General features: G+C 36.2%; 1 protein-coding gene across 1 annotated transcript in view; it reads right to left on the minus strand.

Moving 5' to 3' along the window:
- LOC117781279 (nephrin) overlaps nt 1–16227 on the minus strand; it is a 44729-nt gene that overhangs the window by 10627 nt on the left and 17875 nt on the right. The window contains 5 exon segments of the mRNA XM_034618031.1: nt 1247–1388; nt 1884–1965; nt 3667–3836; nt 7136–7295; nt 8593–8723. Of these exon segments, the coding sequence (XP_034473922.1) occupies nt 1247–1388; nt 1884–1965; nt 3667–3836; nt 7136–7295; nt 8593–8723 (685 nt within the window).

Raw genomic sequence — 16227 nt, forward strand, 5'->3', positions numbered from 1 at the left:
GGGAGAGATGCGAGAACTTGGCCCGAAGCATCCTCTTTCACGCCTAATTACACCTCCCCAAGGAAGGTGCAAACACATTCATGCCTATGAGAATCAAATACTTGACCCCAGACATCCTGACAACTCCCCTCCCCATTCATTGTCACTTGCCTGGCCGTAGATGATGCTGAATAACATTCTGCAGAAGTATTTAGAGAAGCTGTCTGACGCAGGATATAATTGTGGCTATATATAGATATTTAATAATTTGTATGTGATTTATGTACTGTGTCTATTAACTGGTGTGATACTGGTTACAACATATTCAGTAATTAGAATGCATTAAACTACAGTCTGAGTCGACCTGTAAAGGTAAAACTCTTGCGGGTATTACATATGTACACGTAAAGATTTTTATTAAATTTGACTTCTGTCATTACAATGCGGTGATTTATTTAACCGAATTTCATTTTTAATATTATATTAAAGTAGAATTGGAGGTCGAAATCTATACTGAAACCAGAAAAAACAATTTCAGAAATTAATCATTTAATATTATTTATTCCGTGAACCCGAATCTGATACTTTTTATTAGTGATGTAAAAATAGATCGAAATATCGACAACTTGATATTCACGAAAGCTAATCTATTGAGTCGATTAAATCGATTTCCATAAAAACTTTGAAAACTTACTGGAGTTTGTTCATCTTAGTTCATTTGCACAACTAGATGATCTACAATAAAAACTTTTCTTGGAATTTAGTGCTTATTGTGAAGTGAAGTGAACAAATCAAGTTCGCTTAAATTAAATTATAGAATAAAAATCATAATATACTATATAACTTTATAGGTTCGAACCCAAACCTTGGGTTCAAAAGGTACATAAGCCGGTTTGCGAACCAAACCTCAGACTTGTTTTTTTGTTCGAACCATCTAACCGAACCTTCACCAAAATTTTGGTGGTTTAAAGCCTTGATTTCGAATAAATTTTTGACTCGAATACGTTTTAATTGGTTTCTTTAGTCGGTTATCTATAAGAAAGCGAGCTAGTTTCCCCCGGGAGTAATAATAGATTGAATTTTCTGCAAACATTGTTGGCATATGTTTCAAATCAACGCCTAGGGCCGATGACTGTGGACTGAGGAAGGCGGCTATTTAATCCGCTTATAAACGCAAATCTTACGCCCACTGGCCAATTCAGAGGGGAATGGAAGGTGGTAGCTGTTTGCAGTTGTAGTTATACTCGCAGTTGATTAATATGCTTACCTGGTAACACCGGTGCGTGATGAAAACATTTCGAGGACAAATATTTGAGGCAGACCTCCATCGTAACCTGGAATGCATTGTATGTCCACACTGAGCTCCGTCCGATTGAAGATGCTGCAATTGTTGACGGCATTGGGTAAAGCTGCGAATCCGAATCCGAATTTAAACAAGATTTATGTCGTCCATGTTTGCAGATTGTCCAGGAAATTAACAAGCCGCCAGATGGGAGTGTGACAAAATAAAAAACACACAGAGTACACACATATGAGCAGATGAATGATTTGAATTGAGTGGGGGAAAACAGGAGCTAGCAAGGACACTCCGAAATTTTTTTTTTTCGTTACAGTTCATAATTTATTTTTAATTGTATTTGTATTTTTAATCTTTAACTTAATCGTCGTAAATAAATAAAAGTAAAAAAAAATAAAATAAAGTGAGTCTTCACTGAGTGTTAAAGTCACATGTTACTTAATGAAGCAAATACTCGGAAAACAGAAAGTCTGTCAGAATGACTTAAATTCTGTTTAAACTTGACTTGTTATATGTATTTACTCTACTTTATTAACGTTTGTAATAACCAAAGTAATAATTAGTATTTTTGCAATGATCACTTAAAATTCGTAGAATTTGAACATACCCGCCAGAACCACTTGAAAGAGACAGGGCTGTTGCTGAGTTCCCACCTCGTTGGCCGCCCAGCAGGAGAGCGTGCCATAATCCTGTGAAATACATGCACAGACATATTTATATACACACTTGACTTGTAACATGCTTGCAAAGTACAGAGTCGGATCCATGTACATTTGGTTAATTATCTCTAGCATATTCGGTTGGACGCTTTCGTTTAACTCGCATTTCACACCCGTAAATCAATAAACGCATGCATAAGTATACATATGCAAAGCTTTATCGTATGCTCATAGAGAAAATTCAGGATTACATTTAAGGACACAAAGTGTGTGTATATTTCTGCTAAAATTCTACGAAAGCAATAAGCGATATCCAATTTTGTGACTTAAGCACGAAAATTGGCATTCTGCATTGTGCGCAAAAAGGGTGAGCTTTTTTATTCATAAAAATTACAAAAAATTTTCGTAATGTGGTTAGATAAATAATAAAAACAAATTTTCTTGATTCTCAAAAAAGAATAAATCCCCATCATTAAAGGTTTTTTAGCGCTATTTTTTTGTCTATTGAACTAGTTGTCGGATTTGAGTGATCGAGGTAGAATCAAAGGACCCAACGACCCCATTAACTGCAATCATTTAAATGTTTCCCCTCCAAATGTTTGCCAGTAGAGATCCTCTAATTAGATTTGCGTCTTTTCGCACCTTTTGTGCTGCTAGCGTCACTAGCGCGGACTGCCGTCCACAGAGATTAAAACAAAAAACTAAGTAATGGTTAATAAATAATACTTTGTTGATTCCGTACAAATTGTATCACTTTAAATTTAAAGACTTCTGACTTTAAATTTAAATGTTTGCCATAGAGACCCTAATTGATTTGCGTCTTTCGCAATGCGATACTTTAATTTAAAAATACAAAAAATACAGAGAAATATATATCGGTGAGAGAGAAAAAAAGAGAATGGTTGGCATCGCTGTCAAGCAGTTAAATGCTGATAAATTAACTTGTAGCCGCCTTCAGGCCAACAAGAACAACAACCACAACCACAACAACAACAGCAAGGAAGCCCCAAAGTATGCAGCAGCTTTTTAATGTTCACGCTGAGCATTGCCTCCATTTCTGCCCCTGTTTCTGTCTCCCCTGTCTCTGCCCATGAGCTACCACAACAATTACACGACGCAGCTGCGCTGGAAGCAGCATCGCGCATATTTTCCGCTGGCTAATGATTAATTATTTTAGCATAAAGCGTCAACTCAAGACACAGACACACACAAAAAAAAAAGAAAACGAAAAATTGAAATTAAATACAAGACAAGCCAGATGGACAGATGCACAGATTGAGCGACAAAGACGAGAAGTGGGAGCGAGAGGGAGTGGGTGAGAGTAAGAGTGAGAAGCAGACACAAAGTCGGTCGTCAGGCCACAGCAGTGCGATGGCTCATTAAAAAAACATTAAAGTCGGCAAATGTGGCAATGTGAATTAATAGAGAGTCCAGCACTAAGGATGCCCGTTCCACACTTCGCCAGAGTCCTTTTCTGGCATCTGCACATTTAGCATGAATTTAAGGCGTGGCACTTATACCAAAATAAAACATTAGGCGACGCCTTTGAAGTGCTATCGAATCAAAATATTGTTAAATTCTCACACATTTCCTACCATATAAACAGCATTTTCCGTTACGCACACACACGCACACACACTAGCTCACAATTACAGTCATTTGTCAATTTAGCAAACTTCCATTCAACAGGAAAGCTGAAGCAATTGCCTACAACAGCAAAAAGGGAGTCACTGCACCAAAAGGGACAAGGGGAGGGGATTGCAGAGTGCGAAGTGCGGAGTTTTTTGTTTGTACTCACCGTGGCGGAGGGTCCGCTTGTATCTCGCAAACAACCTCAACAGTCTCATCCTTGGAGGCACCAATTAGTATAACGCGATCCGTGTGCTTGCAAACGGGAGTGTCTGTAAAGTCGAGAGGAAGAAAAAAACGATTTAATTCAGAATACAATACTAAAGAATACCCTAGAAGTAAAATTAATATTAAGTTTAAGTGTTCAAAATTCAGAAGAGGACTTTCTAATAAAATAATTATACTCAAACATACCGCATCAATCATCTATCAATTATCAAAAAAATTGTGATAGTCTGCTTGTGCACTTTTTGATGGATTTTTGAAGCAATTAAACGTGATGTGTGAACAAACAGCTGATATGCTTACATGTTTTAAAGTGAATCATATACCCAGATAATTCCCAAAAATCTATAGTCACAACCTCCCCATAGGGAGCAGGAAATCAATGGCAAATTATTGAAAGAAAGGGAAAAGAAAACCGACTGAAAAATGAGGCAGAGCATTTTGTTTGGCATTGGGCGTTGCACGGGGAAACGCACAAAAGTGATTTAGACAGCAAGACGCCTCCTCATCAGTTAGAGTAGGCTCGTTTACCTCTCTGCCCCCTCGGAAGGTCATCGGGGACGGAGAGCAAAGTCAGTCTGTCAGTGTCAAACTCAATGGTATTCGTGGAAAGCCGTTGAGTGGCGACGTCGTCCTTGTTTACTTGAAATTAATTAATGTGGCAACATGATTTAGTACTTGCAGGTAAATAAGGCGTTCATAAATGTTAAAGGATTATTAGCTGACAGCACACGTGGCGTATGCGTAATTTTCTGTCGTCGTTGTCCCCCCGCATATCTCTCCGTATGCAAAGGAAACCAAACCAAACCAAACCAAACCCATTAGCAGTCAGGCAAGTTGAATTTTTGATGAATTGTTTGTCTTAAAAATTTACAAAAGAACCTAATTAATTAGCTGTAACAGGACGTTTTTCCTCATTGTTTTTGTTTTTTTGTTTTGTTTTTGTTTTTTGTTAATATTATTGTTGCTGTTTCTTATTTAAATTGCAAATTCACGAGGGCTGTTTGATCAGACAGCAGCCAATTAGAGAGAAGCACTTGAGACAGCACTCGAATAATACTTGTTGCTGCTCTTTGCCTAGAATCGACAGAGAAGTTCAATGGCATCAAGCGAAATAAGAAAATATCTTTGTGCAGGATTGCCGATTGTTTTAATAGGGCTAAAAAGCTAGAAAATAAATTCTTGAAAGGTCGATAAATGGATGCTTTAGTGGAAAAAAAAACAAAACCTCAGAGCTTAAAGACAAAACAATATTACGAACGGGTAAATACCTACCTCCTTAGTTTAAGGAGTCTGGTATAAAGTTGAAAGTTAAAGCTAAAAATGATACAGGTATTTTTCCATCATATAAACTTTTCGCTGTATTTGCTAAAATTTTCCGTTATAAGTATTTTTTTATGGGTATAGATATGTGCAGCTTTAATTCATTTTTAAATCATATCTACAATATCTCAAATAATAATTACTCGCTTAAATTATAAACAACGGAGCTAATAAATATAACACCCTTAACTAATAAAAACTTGTGTATATGTAAGCGTAAGAATTTGTAACCTTGAGAACAATTAATTACAATAGAATTTTGTGTTTTGCTCGAGCCAACAACGTACCTACAATGTAGGTCCTACACCTAAATATAGCTTTTAAATTTAAACTAGAGGCGGGTCAAATTCAGTGTCAAGGCTCAGGTAAGCTTTTCTCGCTACATTTGGATTTTTCCACTTTATGATACAGTAGTCCAAGTTTGTCTAGATACAAGAAGTTTTTAACACAAACAGCTATAAAATATAGTGGTCATATCGAAAAACGAAACAAACTTGATCTGCGTACGATATGAATACATACATGTACAATGCTTAAAGTCTCTAGGTCTTAGAGTCTGAGTTCTGAGGTCGACGTGCTCAAACAGACAGAAAGACAGACGGACAGGGTATAAAAAGATGAGTGTCCGAATTATCGGCTTTAATTCCGACAACAGCCAAAATATTATAATAAGCACATTATTATTATTATTACAAAAATTTAAAAAATCTTAAAATTAATGTACATACTGCCGATGGTTACCTATAAAAAAAAATAAACTTAAAAAAAAATATTACTGACACAAATTAGTCTTAATTATAATATTTCATTTAATTTGAACCAATTTTAACAATACCAAGTAAACCCTAATATGTGTGTTTATTATTAAATAAAAACTTGTTTTGAAGAGTGGCGCAAAATCAATAATTTACCATATTCGACTTATATTTTGATAGAAGTTGTGCATTAACAAAAGCACAATCACAATGCCAGCAGTTGCAAGGAGATGTGGCAGATTTGGGAGACGTGGTGGGAATCCATTTAATTTATAGCCCGCAGCAATGCAGTGGGGTGAAGTACTCATAGTCTGAGCATGTGTATCGCTCAGGGGCAACAACTGTTTTCTGGTAACTGGTAACTGGTAGCTGGTAGCTGGTAACTGGTAACTGGCAACAGTAATCTCTGCCTAACTGGGAACCCGATAAATCCGGCTAAAAAGCTCATTATGAGTGCGATCATCATCCGGTGGAGGAGCTTGTCAAATTGCTTGAATTTAAGCTGCAGCTGCACTTGCCGCATGATGTGTCTCCTCCAACTCATCCCTCGACTCCATAATCTCTTCTGGCAAGACGAAGTGTTGGCAACGCTTCGCGGCCTGTTAAATTGATGCATAATTCCGCAGCTGCTGCAGTTGCAGCAATGAAATATGATGCAACGCATGTGGCAAGCATATGAAAAGCGACTGGATTTTCTCTCAGTCTGTGAGTGGGAGAGGACTGACGCGATAGATAGAACGAGATGGCAAAATGTTGTATTTATGCAAAAAGCGGAATGAAAAATATTTTCACAGCCTTGACTTGCAACTGTGTCCCGTCTCGACTCAAGTTGAGTCGAGTTGAGCTGAGTTGTAAAATGAAAACGGCCGAGCACAAAAAAATGCAATACATCAAATAGGACAGTGGCGGGGGGAGGACAATTCGAGAAGAGGGTTGCTTGACAACGACAACGTCGCTGTCTGACTTTACGATAAGAAAACATACGTGAAGCAGGGAGTGAAGAAGGGACCAGCGGCGTGAGAGGGACAGCCAGAGAGATGATACATTCAAACAAAGTGCTGGCCGTGATGCTGCTCCTCGTAATGCCAACTGATGCAAACAAAACTGGCCTATTTGTTGTTTGCTCACAAGGCAACAGAGCCTGGGATTATAGAGTACAGCGATATGAAGTAAACACTTTTTCCTTGATATATATGAATGTATTTTTATATTTATGTATGTACTTATGTGTGCATGTGTGTTTCCTCGACTTATTTCTTTATACTCACATTTGACCCGCAGCGGCAACTGATTGCTGACCGTTTCGCCCTCATCGTTAATTGCACTGCACGCATAATTGCCCGCATAGTGTTTGGTGATCTTCTGGAGCACGAGACTCTGATTCGAGCGGATGACACGGGCCGAGGTATTGTGCTCCAAGTGTATGCCCTGAAAAGTGCAATATGAGCGAAATATAGAAGAGAGAAATGCATATGTACATATGAGAAATCAATTGCAACATACTTTTTTAAATTTAACAAGGGTCATAAGTCAGGGATTAAAAATAAAGACGAACCTTCTCTGAAACTTAAATAAATCACGACATAATTTAGAATAGTGCTATAGTAGACTATGACTAATAACGGAAGATACGAGCTGTAATATTTTTATAGATAAGCAACTAATGATATAAGACAAGGATTCAAGATTCGCAATTCGTCATTAAAAACGTGGCACAGTTAAAACTATTCAAGAATTGGTAATATTTATTTAAATTAATTGACTAAATCTTACAGGTTGAAGAAATTATTAAAATCTGTATTGAATATTGTCATTGATACAGGAGAATTATCTCCATAATTACTCCAAAATACTCTTAAAGAGACAAAAATCAAATTTAATTTTATCTATTCTTGTAGTTATCTTACTTTTATTTATGTTATATAGACAAACCAAATTTGGCATGCTAAAGTCAATTTTTAGAGTTTTGACATTGCAACTTTGTTGTCAAAGAAAGTACTTAAAATATGTACATACAGTAAATCTACAATCTGTATCTGTGACTTTCTTTCTTTGATATATAACAAGACAATGTCTAGTGCTTAGAATGAGCTCATTAAAGTTTAAATACAATATATATTATAAATGAATTCACACTGATTAATTCTGTACTTGTCTGCCAACTGCAGCGACAACTATCCAATGGGAATGGAAATGCTTTAGATGCTGTACAGGAACTGATGCTTTGCTCTGATGGGTTGCTTCACTCTGCACTCTTTGCTGATTGATTGCGGGAGGTGGTGAATGCACTTGAGTGTCGGCAGAATCAATACCACAAATCCCAAAACTATTTTGCCCAAACGGCACATTGCGGAGTTTCCTTCGCCCCTTTTGGCCCTTGCAGCACCCTTCGGACCGTCATTCTTGGTGTGAATTGAAATGAGCAAAAGCAGCGCAGAGCAGTGCATGCTGGAGCTAGAAGGAGCAGCCACCACGGCGCATACGCAACTTGCCATGTTATTGACACTTAAACAGAAATGAATGGAAGCCAACCAAGCACACAGCCTGAATGCCTGCCTGCCTGCTTGTGTCCTTTACTCTGTACTCAGTTTCTGCTTGTCGTTGTCATTTGGTTTTGGTTCACATTTGTCGGTGGCAAAACAGGTGCACAGGGGTGTGGAGAGGGGCGTAGGGGGACTACATGAAGTGAGAAGAGGACACTTCCAGCTGACTTGACGCGACCTACATTATGTAACCACAACAGTTTCCGCCATTGAGGATTCGATTGTACGTGACACTCGAAGTAAACATCATCGCCTTCCTTGATATCATCCGGTGTCAAGGTGGAGCCCAGACGCAACGTAACCAGCGGAGGATCTGCAAGGATTCGACAAATGAAAAGAAAATGCGTTAGTCAAATGGCAAACATATGTGACCTAGCTAATATGTCATTCATCAATTATACTAAAGATTGATTTAAGTATTACCAATTTCATTTAATTGTTATCCCTTCCGAAGATTACAAGTTTTTCATAAGGATTAAAGTTTTAGCAAAAATATATTCTTAATTACATTCATCTTTTGAAGATATAGGAATGGGACTATTTTTATCTTGTATCAATTTTAAGAATATGTATTTTAAGAATGTATAAACGAAGGCTTTGGTTCCAGTATTTTTTAATTCAAGAAAATTAAAAAGTTTAATGCTTGTTATTTCAACTTTTGTTTGATTTATTAAGCCGATATTAACATTTATATCTATTTATTTAAAGTCTAACTTAAGATTTTGATTAATTACTTTTTAATTTGCTAGTCAAAATTTCAAAAAGTTTCTGTAATTTACCTTTACCCGAACCAAAACTGTAGTAAAACTGCATCAGGGATACTTAATGCTTTATCTTGCTTGATCTCGCGCTTCTTTAATCATTAGTAACTTTGCTAGATAAGGTTAAAGATACCCATTCTTAATTCTTGCTCCCCACATAAGCTATCATCAGGTGTAAGTTAAATATCTTTGGGATTCTTAGGGTTACTCTAAGTTCCTCCTTGCCTTATTTTTCGTTTCAGCTGTCGTCAGATGTAAATTGTGAACTAATCTTATATCTTATATCATCTTAACTCGTTATAAACTGTCTTGGAGATAATTGAGGGAGAGCTCTCCACTTAGATTTGCATTCTTCACATCAGCTGTCATCAGATGTGCTATAACTGAAGTGATCTATTTGATTTAATAGTTGGTTGCAAATATGTACTATTTGCTGCAGCGACAGCAACAGCGACAGCAACAGCAACAAAGAGTTATGAGGACATCCTAATGGAAGGAGGCCAAGGATCAGGGACTGGCTGCTGCTTGTGAACATGTGTTGCCGCTTAAGTCGTTTGAATTTGCTTAACGAGCCACAAACTTTGCGACAAACAGAGCAAGAACCAAAGCCACAGTCCCAGAGCCCAGGGCCGAAGGTTGGCCAGGACGACGACGCGTCTGAGGAAGGACTCACGTGCCAGCCTTAATATTGTTGAGTTATTGGCGGCCAAAGCCAAACGGCGCCCGTCAAGAGTTAGACGACGACGACGACGATGACGGCGAGCGAGGCCAAAACTTTGCTTACTTTAGAATGGCCTGGCAAAGTTTGCCCACCCCTCTTTTACCCCTTTGTGCTCAGCACCCCTTGTGCTGGTCTGTCGCCCCGCCAATCAGCCAGAGTGCTTCAAAAGGGCCCCTTAAACTCTTTCGCCAAAAGTCGCGACGTTGTATTTCCGCACACATGTTGCAGGCCATTTTTGTGATTATCATTTACCGTTGCCTTCAAACTCAAGACTGTAAACTGGTAACTGGTAACAGCAAACTGCTGAGACGGCCAAAACAAACCCCCAAGAACTTTTGGGCATCGATCGACGGGTGGCGAGTTGTGCTACGAATTTATGTGCAAATTAAAGTTGGCTTATTATGGCATTTGATATATGCGACTTCTGCTGCGCGATTTGTTTGGTAATAACGCAAATTGCCAAATTGGCTTTTGCCTACAACTGGAAATAGCCAAAAGCCAAAGCGAGCTTTAAGGCATTCACAGTTTATCAATTGAAGTGGAGGTCTCTTGTTATGGCGCTCTTTAAATTGTGCTATTCAACTGGACCTCAAGAAGTAATCCTAGATGATTGGCTTGCTGCCATTTATCATCTGGCTATAATCCCTGCTCTGCTGTTCGCCCACTTTAAAAATATCAACTCAAATTGCGGCATTGAGAAAAATATCGCGATGCTTTCGCTTTTCCAAATGCCAGGCACGCACACAGCAGAAGCGCCAATGTAGCCAGCCATAAACAACGAGCAAAGGACACACGGCACAAACAGACACACACACACACACACACGCGCACACACTTTACAGTCTCTGTGTATGTGTGCTACTGCGCTCATGGGAATCTCTATGTCTGTGATTGCATTGCATGTTTTGTTGTCCTGTTTCCTTGTTTGCCGGGCTCGCATTATAAATTTTAAAACCGAGCGAGTGTCACACACTCGTACTACGCACAAACGGCACAAACATAAAGAAAATTATATATACAACCAACGCAGTTGGAATGCAGCAGTTGCCTCTTCCCCTTCCCCTTCCACTTCCCTCTACCACCCTGTTCCCCTCTCTTCATAAAGTATGGCAAATGGCCTTGCCAAATGCCATGCCTAAGAAGCCAAAACGAAGTTGGCATAATAACTCAGGCATGATGCTGAATAGAGATATCGCATAGCAGGAGCAAAAACAAGGACGAGCCGACAACAACGACAACAAAAGCATTATAAACAAGAACAGAAAATCCAAAACGATGCAAAGCATATTTGCCATGTGTGCTCAAATTAAAAGTTCGAAGAAGTTATGAAATAAGAAAAGTCGACTTAGGGATGCGCTTTATGTTTTTGAGAAAGGATCAACAGAAAAAAGTTTTTAACAAAAGAAATATTATCAAATGGTCGAGAGCGAAATTTTACTATTTGTCAGATTTACATATTTCAAAAATGTTGTTATAAATAATTCAAGGAAATACTTTTACATAAGTCAGTGGCTTGTGTAATAAGCTGGGATTTAACTATTTTTCGGAATCGATCGTCAGCTATGAAATACAGAAATATACTAGAATTTTTCTCATTTTTTTCTCTTCCATGAACAAATGAGCTTCAGCAATTTAATAAAATTATCACAATGAAAAATTCCGTTTAGAATATATTTGCTCAAAAATAAAACTTAAGTTGTTATTTTGACTACACAGAGAGAACAAATCATGTGTTCCATACTTAAGAAATCGAGGATGTCGATCTAAATTCAAGTATGATATTTAAGGAACGAAATTTAACGTACTTAATTTAAGTTCACTTCAAACTTGATCCAAGCTCTTAACATTCTGAAACTGAGTACAAAAATATGTTTAAATATGAATATGATACTTGATTTAAGTATATTGCAGACTTAAATCAAAATCGTGTACACCTAAATTATCTAATTATCTAAGCGATGGTGCTAAAAGCTTTCAGTTAGTGTGAAAGAAAGTGAAGACTAATTACATAAATTATTCTCTTAAAGTCTTAAGTTCTGAGTGTCCGTCGAACTACTCCTCATTGCAGGAAAGCAAGAACCAGTTTAGTATTCTAAGCAAGCGAATGCAAAATTTAATAAGCACTAATGAACTCAATTCAAGATTTGACGAACTTGGTCTGTGAGTCGAGCCTGGGTACCGATTGCATGCAAATCTGTACTTGAACTTTGTCGCGATGTTAGTCGCAACGTCAGAAATGTTTGTAAGCAAGCTTGCCAATCCCTAAATAATAACATTCACGCATTAGTTTAAGAACTGTCCTCGTTTATTGATTTGTATGGAGTTTTATAGGTTATTTTATGTACTAAAGGATAGAGATCACTATTGTGCTAAGATATTCTTTACTCATTTCTGCTCCTTGAGTTAATGAGTCTTATGTGACGGGGTTATTTCTTATCTATTACACGGTGCTACTAAAAAAAATCAAAACAAAACTTCTGGGATGGGACATGGCATATGTTGTAGGTATAGGTAAATAAAATTTTTTTGCATACTAGAATTTTTTGGATCACATCGAAATTTAAAATTACGTAAAAAAAACGTTTTTTTATACTTGCGCTCACTAATACGCCCATAGCTTCGTCAAATGTCCACTGATTTTGAATTTTTTAACAATTTTGGAAAGAAGAAACTTAGGTTTTTTAATGTACCATACTTGACTTAACAGGCTTCAATTCCCTTTTTAGTGTATTTGCTATGTACATTTTTTTTGAGTTTTTTTTAGTTTAATTTCTTAACTTTGGTGATGTTTTTTAACACTATTTTGTTAAAAACCCCCTAGATTTTTTTTTTTTTTTTATAAAAGAGAACACATTTTTACGGGTAAAATGAGTGTTCATTTTCTAAAATCGGTCAATAATTAGCAAAGTTATAATTGATTTTCGGAAACTATGTGTTGCGCATTATGTTGATGAGCGCGCCATTATTACACTGTCGGCTGTAGTAACATTGTTGAGCACTAAAATTAAATTCTTAAAGAATTATTTTTAAGAGTGAAGGTGTCTCTAAGCACTGTAAAATTAAAAAAATATATAAAGCTAATTCATATTATAATTATTTTTATTTTTAAACTTTTAGTACGCACTTAAAAATGTTTACTCGATCTATTTTTTTTTAAACTAATTATAATCGGTTTCTCTATCCGTGCTAAGTAAGCAGCAGTCATTTGTTATTATGTTGATTTTATTTTTGTCATCAGAGCGCTTTTCTTAAGTAGCAATATTTTGGTGAAGTCGTTCACCTTGTTCGTCGCTGAACTGGTCCAGATTAACTGGGACGAAATTTAAATGGGAATGAAAAAAATGGATTTCTATAGAGATGCTGCAGTTCATGTCATTGTACGCCGTTAAAAAATAGTGTACAACTGTACCATAGTCAGTGCTCCTGTTATTGCCAACATAATTGTCACATAGATAATAATTTTCAACTTGGACTTGAAATTTTCACTTTTCATAAGCTTTCGGGTCTGTAGTCCGATAAAAATACGTAAACGTAGCGAAAAGGAACTAAAAACGATCAGATACTGCCAGAAATTTAATGGCTATTTTCCTAAAAACTTGAATAACTCAGTTAAATATTACTTGATTTTAATTAACTAAATTGCAGAAGACGCAAAATTAAATGTTTTTTGAAACTGCATACAAAAAGTAATCAGTTTTATACCAATATGACTCAAAAATCTGAAAATATACATATATTTTCACACTTAGCTACCTCATTTTTTATTGTATTACACCGTTAAAAAGGTATTACTTTTTTCTTTCCAACGACGTATTACACTATATTGTAGAATGTAGGGATAGCTTGAAGCATAAGATTGCTTAGCTCCATCAACCTCGAAAAACGTTTTTTTTTCTGTAATTTAAAACTTCGATGTGCAACAAAAAAATCTAGTATGCCACAATGTATAATTTAACAATATCAACAACTACGCAATGTCGCATTCCAGAAGTTTTTCGACTGTAGCACAGTGTTATGTATTCAGTTTTGTTTATGTTGCCCTTGCCCATCTATTTCTGAGCGCCAGGATCGCTTCATAAAATAATCATTATTTTACAGTTTTATTTTTTTGCTCAAAAATACTGAATACTTCTTAAGTGTTATAATAAAAGTTATAATGATTACAGTCCCTTTTTTGACTGAGCCCTTCTACGGCAGTTTAATAGTAGTCTAAATATAACCAAATGCGCAAGATGTATAAAAAATTTGAGCCGATCCACACGTTTTTGACACTAATCACTTACACATTTACACACAAGCGTTTAAAACACTCCTTAAGGCTATAAAAATATACAACATACTTCAAATAATTCAAGCAACAAATACAAGACGTATCATTACATTAAAGATATACTTTTTTGTACCCGCTACTTAAAAAATTAGTAAAAGAGTAGGTTGTGTTAGTTGGAATGTATGTAACAGGGAGAAGGAGGCATCTCCGACCCTATAAAGTATATACATCCTTGATCAGCATCAGCAGCCGAGTCGATACAGGCATGTGTGTCTGTCCGTCCGTCCGTATGTGCGAATTTTTATTTTTAAATCAATAAAAGTAACTTCTTTAAAGTACTTTTATATATATTGAAATAAGTAACGGGTATTTTATGGTCGGGACTTCGACTATAACCTTTCCAACTAGCTTTAAATTAATTATAAGTATTTTTACTTTTACAAAATATATGTAATCCAAAGCATTCCAACTTGCTTATACATAATATGTGCAATTTCTGCACTAAACTAAACTTATAAAGTTATCCATTTCTTGGTTCTTAGCAAAGCTCCTATCTCAATGGAATTCATTAAATAATGAAGTGTATTTCGCGCAAATATTTCAAGAGCTTAAATTAAAAAGCTAAATTTGTTTTCTTCTTTATTGTTGAGCTTATTTTTTTTTTCAAAAGTTAAACATTTGCTTTCTGTGTGGAACACAAATACATCTAAAGTATGTATATGAATTTATATGAGTATTTTAGCGTACGTGCCGATCATAAAGTTTATTTGCATCAATGTGAAGCAAACGTTGCGGCGACGAGGCGCAAAACAAACAAATAAAAAATAATATTCTAAAATATAAAATATGAAGCTAAAAAGTATGTATGGCGCATAAAAAATAAATATAATTTATAATATCACCTTATGTTTTTACGTGGAGCCTAACCAGCAAATGTTTTTCTTTTTCTTTCCTCTCTCTGTTTGCGCCTGGCAGCAGATTGCAGTAAAAATTTAATATTTGAGGAAGTTAAAAGCAAAGAAACAACATTACGTGATGTGCCGAATGAGTACATTCCGTACATGCATGTATGTATATAGTATAAGTATATTTGTACAATTGTACACACAGACGAAATAATAAAATACATTTGCAGCGGCAACACGACGTATACGTAACGCGCGCAGTACTCTCTGACTTTGGAACTTTACGATGTCCGCAGTATTTTGTGGCTATTGACCCATTGACTATATAATTTGCACAAACTTCTTTATGTGCTATATAAAGATTTTTATAGTTGCTTGCTATGATTATAAGGGGCTATTGACTATAATAATAATATAATAATACCATTTTAGCATAAAGTAAAGTTCGAATACATCATACCCAACAAAATATTTAAAAAATTTTAAATTTTTTTTAAATAAAAATTAAGCGATATTATCTATAATGTTTGGGAGGAAGGATCGTTCAAAAATCCATCTTTAAAACTCTCAAAAAATTCATTATGTGTTGTGCTATACATTCTGACCACAATTAATATAAATTGATCCACCATCCAGCAACTGTTCAAAAGTAAGGTTAAGTATGCAAATTTTGTATGTCGTATTTCAACTAAGCTCGCAGGGGTCTGCAAAGGAATTAAAATTTTAAAATTTAAATTATCAATATAAATAAAAAAAGTATGTAAGAGTTTAGATGAACGCGATCTAGGCTCCAGTGCTTTAGAGTTCTTTTGCCAGCAGAAGGTCCTACTTTGATATTATTGTTGTTTGGTTTTGTAGTATGGGTTATATATAGAAAGTCCTTCATTTAATTTAAGCGCCTGCCATACAATTTGTTTGCCCACATATTTCACTTGTGGAGGAGAACGGCTAGGGAATGGGACAAAGAGGGGGGGTTACTGCTGCCGCGTCGGCTGCCTTCTGGCCCTTGGCAAATTATTCACAATTTGTCATTTGTCTTTGATTTATTTGCATTTTAAAGGCTTTCAACGGCGACGTCGACATCGCCGACGTAATAAATTTAGCGAGCTGTCTACCTTTTGGTAGCTGTCGGCAATGCTTGCTTTTTTCCTTCTCTTTCT

The sequence above is a fragment of the Drosophila innubila genome, assembly GCF_004354385.1.
Source record: "Drosophila innubila isolate TH190305 chromosome 2L unlocalized genomic scaffold, UK_Dinn_1.0 4_B_2L, whole genome shotgun sequence".
NCBI lineage: Eukaryota > Metazoa > Arthropoda > Insecta > Diptera > Drosophilidae > Drosophila > Drosophila innubila.